Here is a 13346-nt window from a genome sequence, read left to right as displayed (position 1 = left end):
TGTAACTGGTCAAACAAATCATCAATCCTCGGCAGTGGATACTTATTCTTTACTGTCACTTGGTTCAGCTGCCGGTAGTCTATGCACAGCCTCAGAGTTCCATCCTTCTTTCTAACAAACAGGACTAGCGCTCCCCATGGAGACGCACTAGGGCGAATAAAACCTTTGTCCAGCAATTCCTGTATTTGTACTTTCAGCTCCTTCAATTCTGATAGGGACATCCGATATGGTGCCTTAGAGATCGGTTCAGTTCCTGGTGCCAACTCTATCACGAACTCCACCTCTCGTTCAAGCGGTAAACCAGGTAATTCCTCAGGAAAGACTTCGGGGAAATCGCATACTACGGGTATATCCTCCAACTTAGGTTCTGCCACTGTCGGATCCACTACATTTACCAGATATCCTTCACACCCATCATCCAACAACTTGCTTATCTCAAGCGAAGAAATCCAAGGAATCGAGGTTCCTCCTCGGTTTCCCTGAAATACAAAACTAGGACATCCATCCGGATTAAATTGGATCGTCCTATCGCTGCAATCCAATACAGCTTTCTGTCGGACTAACCAGTCCATTCCAATGATCACATCAAAATCGAACGTGACCAATACTGCCAAGTCAATACTCTCTCCCTTACTCCCAATAATTATCTTACAGCTAGGGCATCCAAAAGAGACTATCACCCTATCATTCATGGGAGTCGATACGCAAAGCTCATTTTCAAGCAACACAAGTTTCATACCAACTAACTGAATAAACTGCTCTGAAACGAAAGAGTGGGTCGCCCCCGGATCAAACAACGCATAAGCAGCATGATCACATAAGGAAATCGTACCTGTGACCACGCCCGGCGCATTCTCAGCTTCTCTGCGCGCCATGGCATAAACCCTTCCTTGAGCTGGCGGTCGACCTTGATTAACCGGTGGGGGAAGTCTGGCCTGGTTTCCAGTTCGTGGCGGCGGTAGTCTGAGCGGTCCTGAGGGTTGCATCTGTGGGCAATCGCGAATTTGATGCTCCATGCTCCCACATTTAAAACATGCCCCAAATCTACTCGGCTGGGGATTCGGCTTTCCAATTGTCCGTCTAGCGGGTGGAACAAACCGCCTGTTTCCTGTCATAGGTCTCTTCCCCATACGGCGGTTGTCTCTGATCTGAGCAAATCGCGATCCAGAAGCGGCTGCTCTTTCTTGCTGATCCCGCTCTATAATCTGTGCTCGCTCATACATTTCCCCGAAATCCTTGATATTGTGCAATACAATCTGGCTCCGGAGATCCGGCTTCAAACCATCTCGGAATCTCCGAGCTTTGTCCCTCGGGTTCTCAACCATAGTCGGTACGAACTTGGCCAATCTTGCAAATTCTCTTTCATACTGATCAACGGTCATCTGACCTTGGCGCAGTCGCATGAACTCCATCAACTTTTTCTCTTAGGCGACTTCTGAAAAGTACTTTCCATAAAAACTTTCAACAAACATTGCCCAATTTAATTCTGTACCTTCCGGGAATACTCTACCCCTGGTGGCTTTCCACCAATCATTTGCACTTTGCTCTGCAACTGATACGCCGCCAGCGTCACTTTCTCTGTGTCGGTGCATCCCAATACCTCAAATGTCTTTTCTAACTCCTCTACCCAATCTGGGGCAGTTTCGGGGTCACCTTTACCATTGAACTTTGGCGGCTTCATCTTCAGAAATTGCTCCACCAATTGAGGCATCTGTCGGGCTATCGCTGGCTGGGCCTGCCCTTGCTAGGCTTGATTTCCTTCATTGCCAGCAATCGGCACAGCCTCAGCAGCCTGCGCATAAGCTGCGGCCCTTTCCTGAGCCTGCAATCCCATAACACGCCCTATCTCCCTTAGGGTATTCATCACATCATCAAACCTCGGATCTCTAACCTCACGGGCTCCCTCACTAGCCTGGGCTTGGGGCTCCTTTCCCCTTCTCCTGCTTGGAGTTTGAATGATATCCTCTAGTCGGCGGTGTCGGGCCTCTTGGCCTCCTGAACTAGGCTGACCCTGAGGTTCCTTACCCTTTCTTCTACTCATCCTCACGACTCAGCGATTCCACTACCTGCTATAATTCCATTAAGGAATTAAAGACTTAAACCAATCTATCCAAGTCTAAGTTCTAGGCAGGTACTAAAACAACAATCAAACAACCAGCATGCGGCCTAACAAGAGCCAATCAACACATCACCCAAGGAGTTCACGTACTCACATCAGGTCCTGCCGCACCTGCACTTTACGGGTCATACCAGTAGGCACTCAATCAAACACAACTGTCATGAGATGCATGTAGCACACGAGGTCACCCTACTGGCTACCCATGGTCTCATCGCTCCTTATCACTCCAGGCTTCGACCTAATTGGACCGAGCTGACCTTGCTCTGATACCAAATCAAACGGGGATGTCACGCCCCGTACCCCATTGGAACGCAACATCCCGTCACGGTCGATTTTGGTGCGATGCTCCTAGGAAGCATCGCCGACCCAACGCCCAATCAGAGATCAAACACATGCAGAAGCACGTATATAAATATATATATACACCCTGACAATAAAACACATGAGACCAAGGTAGTACATTAAGTAAACAGCACCTCTGAAAATATGTAAACTAGTATTACCATAGGAAACTTTTTACAAAATTCATTTATACAACGGCCGAGAAAACACACAGTCAGCAGCCACTCAGTAAAAAGGGGTCAGCGTATATCACTTCGGGCTCCTCAGCTTCCTCGACCATGGCTGCAGGTCCATCCCCACAAGGGTGCACACTAGATGACCGCTGGATGAATTGCGGTATACCAAAAAGAGGCGCTCTCCTTAGCATCCTACGGCTGGGGGTCTGAAATGTTTCGGTTTACACAACCGTGAGACGAATCTCAGTGAGTTCAACCCCTAAACCTAGGCTAGGCTAGCATGCAATCTCCTGACCGGAAAATAAATATGTGAAACCATAGTGCAACAACAATCAAATAATCCTCCGATCCTGCAGGTTAGACAGTTCAATATATAATAATCACGGCACGTACGTGGCACATATTATCACACGTATGCCAATTACATGCTCATGCACCGAGGCTCACACACTCGCATGCCAGTCCATGCATGTTCATGCATGCAAATGTCGTCGACATGTCACGTGTATTTCCCCGACCCACTGGTCCACACTGGCACACTGGTAATCGCCCAATTTATTATTTATTATGACTCGAGTCAACAACATTCACGGCCCGGTGCGTCTAGCCTGCTTCAAAGTGCATGAGGCGCAGCAACCGGTCTGGCCAGTGTCTCTAGCCTGCTTCAAAGTGCATGAGGCGCAACACTGTTCTCCTTGCGAACCAGAGCCTGCTTCAAAGTGCATGAGGATGGTCGCCTTCCGGACGTACCGGGCATCGTCCTGCTTCAAAGTGCATGAGGACGGTATCGACCCGAAGGTCATAACCCAAAGGTCCTTAGGTGATCACACAACTCATTATTATCTTAACCAAGCGTATAACGCTTCAGGGTATTTTAGGTGATCACATGCTCATGGCAGACACGCATTCTCGCGCAAATTCATCACATGCCTCACTCTTGGCATACGCAATGCGTGTCCAAGTTATGCAATGCAATGCACCACGAGCACCAATATAATTCAGACACCCGATGTTACAACACGTGCTTAATTGGCCCAATTAATACCGTGTGGCCTAACGTGCGATTCACAAATCAGTAAATCATTGTAAACCAAACAATGGCCAATCGCACTCCATAAAATCAGCCACACCACATACGACATAGCAGTACGAAATCAACCACAATTAAGTACAATTGACGTACAATCAGTCAACCCGGACATACCCGGTAATTTTCCAATGGGCTCCTAAATTGGTCATTTAATCCAATTAATCTCCCCAAATAATTCTCATTAATCCACTAAATTTCCAAATGATAATTTCTACCAATCCGTCCTCAACCCAGTCTGAAATACACACTGATACTATCTAAGCCAGTCCAAATTGTACCGATAATACCTAAACCAGTTCAGAAAAAATGCACTAACAGTCCTAATCCGGGTTGAGGAATTTTACTCACTTAATGTCTGGACCACGGCGACGGGGAACGGCGGTCGATCACTGATGAACAGTGAAACCGGCGGCGGAATTCCCGGCGCACGTACTGTTCATGTGGCACTGTTCACGGCGGTATTGTTCATGGAGTACTGTTCACGCGGTACAGGGACTTGTACGGACGGGCGGAAAACGGTGGCCGGCGAAGTGGCGGTGACGGCACGGCGGCCATACGGCCCGGCGTGAACAATGATCCGTACGGACGCGATGAACAGTACCGTACGGACAGGGCTGGATGGTGACGGAACGGCGATCAGAGCTCCGGCGAGGCTCGGACGCGGCGGCGGTGCTTTACCGGGAGAGAAAAAGAGAGAGAAAGAGAGGGAAAGGGAGAGAGAAAGGTCTGGACAGAGGCGGGAGTGGCTGCTGGTGGTACTGGCTCGGCGGGGGCAGCTCCGGCTGGTACTGTTCCGGCGTGAACAGTACCAGACGGATAGAATGTAGTCCATGAAGAAGATGAAACAATGAAGAAGAAGAGGAAGAAGGGAGGTCTCGGCAGAATGGCTGGAGGAGAGAGAGAGGGTCTAGTCAAATAGGTCAAAGATTGAATTAGTAGAGTCCAAGTGTCCTAATCTTGGCCAATTGGACAATTTTGCCCTTGATCCAAGGGCTAAGATTAATCCTCATCCAATAATTTAGAGATAAAATGGTCATTTGTCCTTAACCATGGTTGACCAGACCTGAGTTAAGCCTAACTAATATTGGTTAACCCCCAAAAATTAACTAAATTTCGGAATTAGTGAAAAATGGCCTAGGGGCATTTTCGTAATTTTCCGATCCCGAACCGAAATTTCAATTTTCGCACATACGTGTTCCATATGTGCGTGGCCAACATAATATGGCGTCAGAATCGCGAACTTCACTTTTTAAGTCCTCGAAAACTGACTGCAAAGTTTTCGGGAATAAAATAATATTATTTTTCCAATTTTTGTCGAAATTCCAATTTTTCGCCAAAACCAGTCTAAATGTGCGTGGCCACCCCAAAATAACCTTGGCCGCGAAAAATAATCTCAAACGGCCTCCGAATCCAGCCTCGGTGCCCACAGGGGTAAAACCGTAATTTTTCACCCCCGGACCGAAATTCCACTTTTTACTCGTACTAACTCCAAACATGTGTGGCCAGCATAATATGACGTCAGATTCCCAAAAATAGTCTCTTAAGCCTTCGAAAATCGACATCGAAATCCGGGCCTAATTTCGTGATCAAAACTCGCTCGAGTTTCAATTTCAAGGTCTCTGGCTAACGGGCGGCTGTTTAGGACATACGCGTATCGATCTAGGGTTATTCGAATTACGACGGTCCCGATCATTGAGAGAATGAGAAATTATCATTAGTTCCAAAGATCACGATCGTTCGGTTCAAGTTCATGACTGGTTGGCCACGTGCACTTTCGGTCTTGCAGAATCACCTGCGATCCGATTGTACATCGTTGGCCTTGGCCAAACCAAATCCATCACCTTTCCTAAGATCGGCCCACATTGGCCCAAAATATTCACTCATCGTTTCTCGAGATCGGTGTCCCGTTCGCTGTCGAGTCCCTAGTCCACGTACCGTTTCCTAGTTAGCCATACCCCATTGGTTAATATCCCGAGAGTAATCAGCTCTGGGCGAGACTTACTAAAATGAAATGCGAAATAGTGTCAATTTTATTGATCCTGGAATTACGTCGAAATTCGGGCTGTTACAAATTCTTTGAACACCCGATTCATCAAATCCATGAAAGCAGCTGGGGCGTTCGTCAATCCAAAGGGCATAACTAAAAACTCATAATGCCCGTATCTAGTCCTAAAAGCAGTCTTAGGGATATCCTCATTTCTGATCTTCAGCTGATGGTACCCGGTCCTCAAATCTATCTTAGAAAATACTGAGGCTCCTTGTAACTGGTCAAACAGATCGTCAATCCTCGGCAGTGGATACTTATTCTTTACTGTCACTTGATTCAACTGCCAGTAATCTATGCACAGCCTCAGAGTTCCATCTTTCTTTCGCACAAATAGGACTGGCGCTCCCCATGGAGACGCACTAGGGTGAATGAAACCTTTGTCCAGCAACTCCTGTATCTGCACCTTCAGTTCCTTCAATTCAGATAACGACATCCGATATGGTGCCTTAGAGATCGGTTCAGTTCCTGGTGCCAACTCTATCACAAATTCCACTTCTCACTCGGGCGGTAAACCAGGTAATTCCTCAGGAAAGACTTCGGGGAAATCGCATACTACGGGTATGTCCTCCAACTTAGATTCCACCACTGTCAGATCCACTACATTTATCAGATATCTTTCACACCCATCATCCAATAACTTGCTCACCTCAAGCGAGGAAATCCAGGGGATCGAGGTTCCTCCTCGGTTTCCCTGAAATACAAAACTAGGACATCCATCCGGATTAAATTGGATTGTCCTATCGCTGCAATCCAATACAGCTTTCTGTCGGACTAACCTGTCCATTCCAATGATTACATCAAAATCGAACATGGCCAATACTGCCAAGTCGATACTTTCTTCCTTACCCCCAATAACTATCTTACAGCTAGGGCATCCAAAAGAAACTAACACTCTATCATTCATAGGTGTCGACACGCAAAGCACATTCTCAAGCAATATCGGTTTCAGACCAACCAACTTAATAAACCGTTCGGAAATGAAAGAGTGGGTTGCCCCCGGATCAAACAATGCATAAGCGGCATGATCACATAAGGAAATCGTACCTGTGACCATGCCCGGGGCATTCTCAGCTTCTCTGCGCGCTAAAGCATAGACCCTTCCTTGAGCTGGTGGTCGCCCTTGATTAGCCGGTGGGGGAAGTCTGGCCTGGTTTCCAATTCGTGGCGGCGGTAATCTGGGCGGTCCTGAGGGCTGCATCTGCGGGCAACTGCGAATTTGATGCTCCATACTCCCGCACTTAAAACATGCTCCAAACCTTCTCGACTGATTACTTGGCTTTCCAATATTTCGCCTGGCGGGTGGGGCAAACCTCTTGTTCCCAGTTACAGGTTTCTTTCCCAAGTGGCGATTGTCTCTGATCTGGGTAAACCGCGATCCAGATGCGGCTGTCCTATCCACCTGGTCCCGCTCAAGAGCCTAAGCTCTATCATAGATGTCCTCATAGGTTCTCAGGTTGGAAGGTATCAACAGGGTACGAATGTCAGGCCTCAATCCTTCTCGAAATTTTCGCGCCTTATCTTCGGGATGTTCCACCATCCTCGGCGCAAACTTAGACAATCTAGCGAATTCCGCCTCATACTGATCGACAGTCATCTGACCCTGGCGGAGTCGCACAAATTCTGCTATCTTTCTTTCCCTGGCACTATCCGAGAAGTATTTCCCATAAAAATTTTCAATAAACACGGCCCAAGTCTGAGCGACACCTTCCGGAAATACTCTTCCCTTGGTGGCCTTCCACCAATCACTCGCATTGTCCTGCAACTGATAAACGGCTAGGGTCACTTTCTCCTGCTCGGTGCACCCCAACACCTCAAACGCCTTTTCCAGTTCCTCTACCCACTTCGGTGCAGCCTCGGGGTCACCTTTTCCCGTAAACTTAGGCGGCTTCAATTTCATAAATTGCTCCACTAGATGGGGCATCAGTCTAACCCCTGCTGGTTGGGCCTGCCCTGGATTGGCCTGATTTCTTTCATTACCAGCTATCGGGGCGGCCTTAGCTGTCTGAGCATAAGCTGCGGCCCTTTCCTGAGCCTGCAATCCCATAACTCGCCCTATCTCCCGTAAGGTATTCATTACTTCATCAAACCTGGGATCTCTAGCCTCACGAACTCCCTCGCTAGCCTAGGCTTGGGGCTCTTTCCCCCTTCTCCTACTTGGAGCTTGAATAATGTCCTCTAGTCGGCGGTCTCGGCCTTCTTGGCCTTCTGAACTAGGCTGACCTTGGGTCTCCTTACCCTTTCTTCTATTCATCTTGCTACCCGGCTATACAACTACCTGCTATAATTCCATTAAGGAATTAAAGACTTAAACCAATCTATCACAGTCTAAGTCCTAGGCAGGTATCAAACAACAATTAAGCAATCAGCATGCGGCTTAATAAAAACTAACCAACTCATCACCCAAGGGATTCGCATACTCACCTCAGATCCTGCCGCACCTGCACTTTACGGGTCATACCAGTAAGCACTCAATCAAACACAACTGTCAAGAGATGCATGTAGTAGACAAGGTCACCCTACTGGCTACCCATAGTCTCATCGGTCCTTATCACTCCAGGCTTCGACCAGATTGGACCGAGTTGACCTTGCTCTGATACCAATTCGAACGGGGATGTCACGCCCCGTACCCCACGAAGCGCGAGCATCCCATCTCCTGTCGTTTGTGATGCAACGCTCCCAGGATGCGTCGCCGACCCAACGCCCAATCAGAGATAAGTCACATGCGGAAACAACGTATATAAATATATATATATATATATATATATATATATATATATATATATATATATATATACACCCGTACAAAACAACACACGTGAGACCAAGGTAGAATAGCCATCAAACAAGAATATACACTTGTACTGTTATAGTAAAAGCCTTTTTACACTATCCATTTGTACAACTCCAAAAACCTCAACATCAGTATTTAACTGCCACTATATCAAAAAGAGTAGGTGGCACAGGTGGTTAGGCTAACTAGGATATGAATGCTATTCAAAAAGAGACGGTCTTCGCTTCCCATGGTACCGGCCTGCTCTAGGGCTCCTAGTCAGGGTCGAACGACTCGGTAGAATCATCTGGCAACTCCTCGGAGGCATCTTTACGGCTGGGGGTCTGAAAAGTTTCGGTTTACACAACCGTGAGACGAATCTCAGTGAGTTCAACCCCTAAACCGGGGCTAGGCTAGCATGCAATCTCCTGATCGGAAATAAATATTTGAATCACAATACAACAATAATCAAACCATTCTCTGACCCTGCAGGTTAGACATATCAACATATAATAGTCACGGCACATACGTAGCACACATTATCACACGTACGCCAATCACATGCTCATGCACCGAGTCTCACACACTCACATGCCAGTCCATGCATATTCATGCATACAAATGTCGTCGACAGGTCACGTGCATTTCCCGGCCCACTGGCCCACACTGGCAATCGCCCAATTTATTAATTATTACGACGACTCGAGTCAACAACATTCACGGCCCGGTGCGTCTAGCCTGCTTCAAAGTACATGAGGCGCAGCAACCGATCTGGCCCAGTGTCTCTAGCCTGCTTCAAAGTGCATGAGGCGCAACACTGATCTCCTTACGAACCAGAGCCTGCTTCAAAGTGCATGAGGATGGTCGTCTTCCGGACGTACCGGACATCGTCCTGCTTCAAAGTGCATGAGGACGGTATCTATCCGAAGGTCACGACCCGAAGGTCTTTAGGTGATCACGCAACTCATTGTTATCTGAACCCATCGTATGACGCTTCAGGGTATTTTAGGTGATCACACACTCATGGCAGGCACGCATTCTCGCACAATTCCACCACATGCCTCACTCTAGGCATACATAATGCGTGTCCATGTTATGCGATGCAATGCACCATGAGCACCAATGAAATTCAATCACTCAATATCACAACGCGTGCTTAATTGGCCCAATTAATACCGTGTGGCCCAACGTGCGATTCACAATTCAATAATTAATTTCAAACCAATCATTGGCCAATCGCACCCCACAAAAATCAGCCACACTACATGCGACATAGCAGTACTCAATCAATCACAATTAAGCACGAATTACATACAATCAGTCAACCCGGACATACCTAGCAATTCCACCAATGGGCTCTTAAATTGGCCTATCAATCCAATTACTCTCCCCAATAAATTCTCATTGATCCACTACATTTTTCCCGATAATAATTTCCACCAATCGGTACACTAATCCCTCTCAGCATGTACTAGTATTCCTAAACCAGTCCAGAAAAATACACTATCAGTCCTAATCCGGATTTAGGAATTTTACTCACATAATCCAAGGTCACGACGACGGGGAACGGCGGCCGATCACTGGTGAACAGTAAAATCGGCGGCGGAATTCCCGGCGACGCGTACGGACGGCGTGAACAGTGACCGTACGGACGCGGTGAACAGTACCTCCCTGTACGGATACTGTGCGGGACAAGCTGGGCACAGTGGCCCGCGAGGTGCTGGCGGCCGACGCGACGGCCGTACGGACGGTGACCGTACGGCGCTACAGTACCCGACCGTACGGGGGGACAGGTACGGTTGGCGTCGTACAGCATGGCTAGACGGCTGGGTGTCGACGGAACGGCGATCGGAGCTCCGGCGAAGCTCCGGCGAGGCTCCGACGCGGCGGCGGTGCTAACCCGGGAGAGAAAAAGAGAGGGAAAGAGTGAGAGAAATGGGTCGGACAGGGACAAGGCCGAGGCTGGGGGCTGTGATGGTCGACGGCGGGGCACGGCGGCGCTCCGGCAGCCGGCAGCGAGCTCCGGCGAGGCAAACCGAGAGAGAAAATGAGAGAAAGAGAGGATGATCTGTTGGTGGGGGTGGTCTGGCCGAGAGGGAGGGTGAGGAGAGAGAGAAAGCAGTCCAAGTTGGTCAAATATATCAACCCACAAGTGCCACGTGTTGCCGATCCGCGAAAAATGACCAAAACGCTCCTAATCTAACGGTTCTAAAGAGATAGGCTTAAATAATTGAGGGGCAATTAGGTCTTTGGTGCCAATAATGCAGCTGATAACCTCTGGTAATTATCCCAACAATATTCCAAAAATTCGGACCCGAAAATAGCCCAGGGGCAAAATCATCATTTTTCCGGTCCCGGGGCGAAATTCCAATTTTCATACATACGCGTTCCATATGTGCGTGGCCAACATAATATGGTGTCGGATTCGCGAAATTCACTTTCTAAGCCCTCGAAAATCGACTGCGAAGTTTCGGGAATAAAATAATATTATTTTCCCAATTTTTGTCGAAATTCCAAGTTTTTGCCATAACGACTCCTGGTATGCGTGGCCACCCAAAAATGGCGTCGGCCACGAAAAATAACCTTATTTGGCCTCAAAAAGCGATGCTGGCGTCCCGAGGGGCAAAATCGTAATTTTTCACCCCCGGACCGAAATTCCAATTTTCAACTGTACTAACTCAAAATATGCGTGGCCAGCATAATATGACGTCAGATTCCCAAAAATAGTCTCTTAAGCCATCGAAAATCAACATCGAAATCCGGGCCCAATTTCGTGATCAAAACTCGCTCGATTTCCAATTTCAGGGTCTCTCACTAACGGGCGGCTGTCTAGAGGTTACGCGTATCGACCTAGGTTTATCCGAGTCATGACGGTCCTGATCATTGAGAGAATGAGAAATTTTCACTAGTCCCAGAGATCACGATCGTCCGGTTTAAGTTCAGGACTGGTTGGCCATGTGCACTCTCGGTCATGCAGAATCACCTGCGAATCCGATTGTACATTGTTGGCCTTGGCCAAACAAAATCCGTTACCTTTCCTAAGATCGATCAACATTGGTTCATAATATTCTCTCATTATTTCTTGTGATCGGTGTCCGCTTCGCGATCGGATCCTTGGTCCACGTACCGCTTTCTAATTAGCCATATCCTATTGGTTAGTATCCCAAGAGTGATCAGCTCTGGGTGAGACTTACTAAAATGAATTGCGAAATATTGATAATTTTATTGATCCTGGAATTACATCGAAATTCGGGCTGTTACAATGCAATGTGATGGTATGAAGGATGTGGGGAATTTGGAGGAGTCGAGTGTTGTTTATATAGAGGAACGACATGAAAATGATGACGGGAGATGATGACCGAAGAAGTTACAAGTTCCTTACTATCGTCAACAATCACACACCTTGTTTATTACTAAAATAGATGAGATTAACGCGCACAAGCAAGCCCAGTTTAGAGGTATGTGTATGACTTTGCAAAGCTCATTAAAACAGCTTGCAAACACCAAAACGAAAACTAAAAGGAAATGCTAATAAAAATGGCAGTGATCTTCACTAGAAACCACTTGCTTTTTGGGTGTGAACTGTAGTATTTTTGGGAGGATTTCGCTATGTGCAAGTAATTTTATCTTCACAATTCCTCATGAGCATTGACGCAAGACTAGATTAACACGCACAAGCAAGCCCAGTTTAGAGATATGTGTATGACTCTACAAACTCATTAAACAGCCTGCGAACACCAGAATGAGAATTAAATGGAAATGCCGAGGAACATGGCAGTGATTTTTAATAGAAACAAATTGCCTTTTGGGTGTGAACTACAATATTTTTTGGATGATTTCGCTATGTGCAAGTAATTCTATCTTCACAGTTATCATGGGCATCAACAATCGCACACCGCCTTCATTACTGAAATAGATGAGATTAACGCGCACAAGTAAGCCCAGTTTAGAGATATGAAAGCTCATTAAACAGCCTGCGAACACAAGAACCATAACTAAATGGAATGCTGATGAACATGGCCGTGACTTTTAATAGAAACCAATCGCTTTTTGGGTGTGAACTGCAGTAATTTTTTGGAAAGTTTTGGCTATGTGCAAGTAATTATATCTTCACAGTTCCTCACAGGCATCAACAATTACACACCGCGTTCATTACTAAAATAGATGAGATTAACATGCACAAGCAAGCCCAATTTAGAGATATGTGCATGACTTTGCAAAGCTCATTAAACATCCCGCGAACACCAAAACGAGAACTAAATGGAAATACTGATGAACATGGCGGTGATTTTTAATAGAAACCAATTGCTTTTTGGGTGTGAACTGCAGTAAGTTTGTGGAATGTTTTGCTATGTGCAAGTAATTCTATCTTCACAGTTCCTCCCTGGCATCAACAATCACACACGGCGTTCATTACGAAAATAGATAAGATTAACACGCCAAGCAAGCCCAGTTTAGAGATATGTGCATGACTTTGTAAAGCTCATTAAACAGCCTACGAACACCAGAACAAGAACTAAATGGAAATGCTTATGAACATGGCAGTGATTTTTAATACTGATGAACATGGCGGTGCGTGACTTTGCAAAGCTCATTAAACAGCCCGCAAATACCAAAACGAGAATAAAAGGAAATATTGATGAACATGGCAGTGATTTTTAATAGAAACCAATTGCTTTTTGGGTGTGAACTGCAGTAATTTGTGGAATGTTTTGCTATGTGCAAGTAATTCTATCTTCACAGTTCCTCTCGGGTATCAACATTCACACACCGCGTTCATTACGAAAATAGATGAGATTAAC

The 13346-nt window shown here is 46.6% G+C and overlaps 1 protein-coding gene across 1 annotated transcript; it reads right to left on the bottom strand.

Moving 5' to 3' along the window:
- Positions 1 to 7191: 7191 nt before the first annotated feature.
- LOC115666381 (uncharacterized) lies at positions 7192 to 7818 on the bottom strand. The gene has a single exon (XM_030588117.2). It carries the CDS (start codon positions 7816 to 7818, stop codon positions 7192 to 7194), a length of 627 nt encoding a protein of 208 aa, XP_030443977.2.
- Between the last annotated feature and the right edge of the window lie 5528 nt (positions 7819 to 13346).

The sequence above is a fragment of the Syzygium oleosum genome, unplaced genomic scaffold (assembly GCF_021117445.2).
Source record: "Syzygium oleosum isolate NSW1041296 unplaced genomic scaffold, Sole_v2.1 Sole_v2.22, whole genome shotgun sequence".
In the NCBI taxonomy this organism is placed as follows: domain Eukaryota; kingdom Viridiplantae; phylum Streptophyta; class Magnoliopsida; order Myrtales; family Myrtaceae; genus Syzygium; species Syzygium oleosum.
Note: the sequence above shows the minus strand (reverse complement) of the source record. Positions and strands in the feature narration are given on the sequence as shown.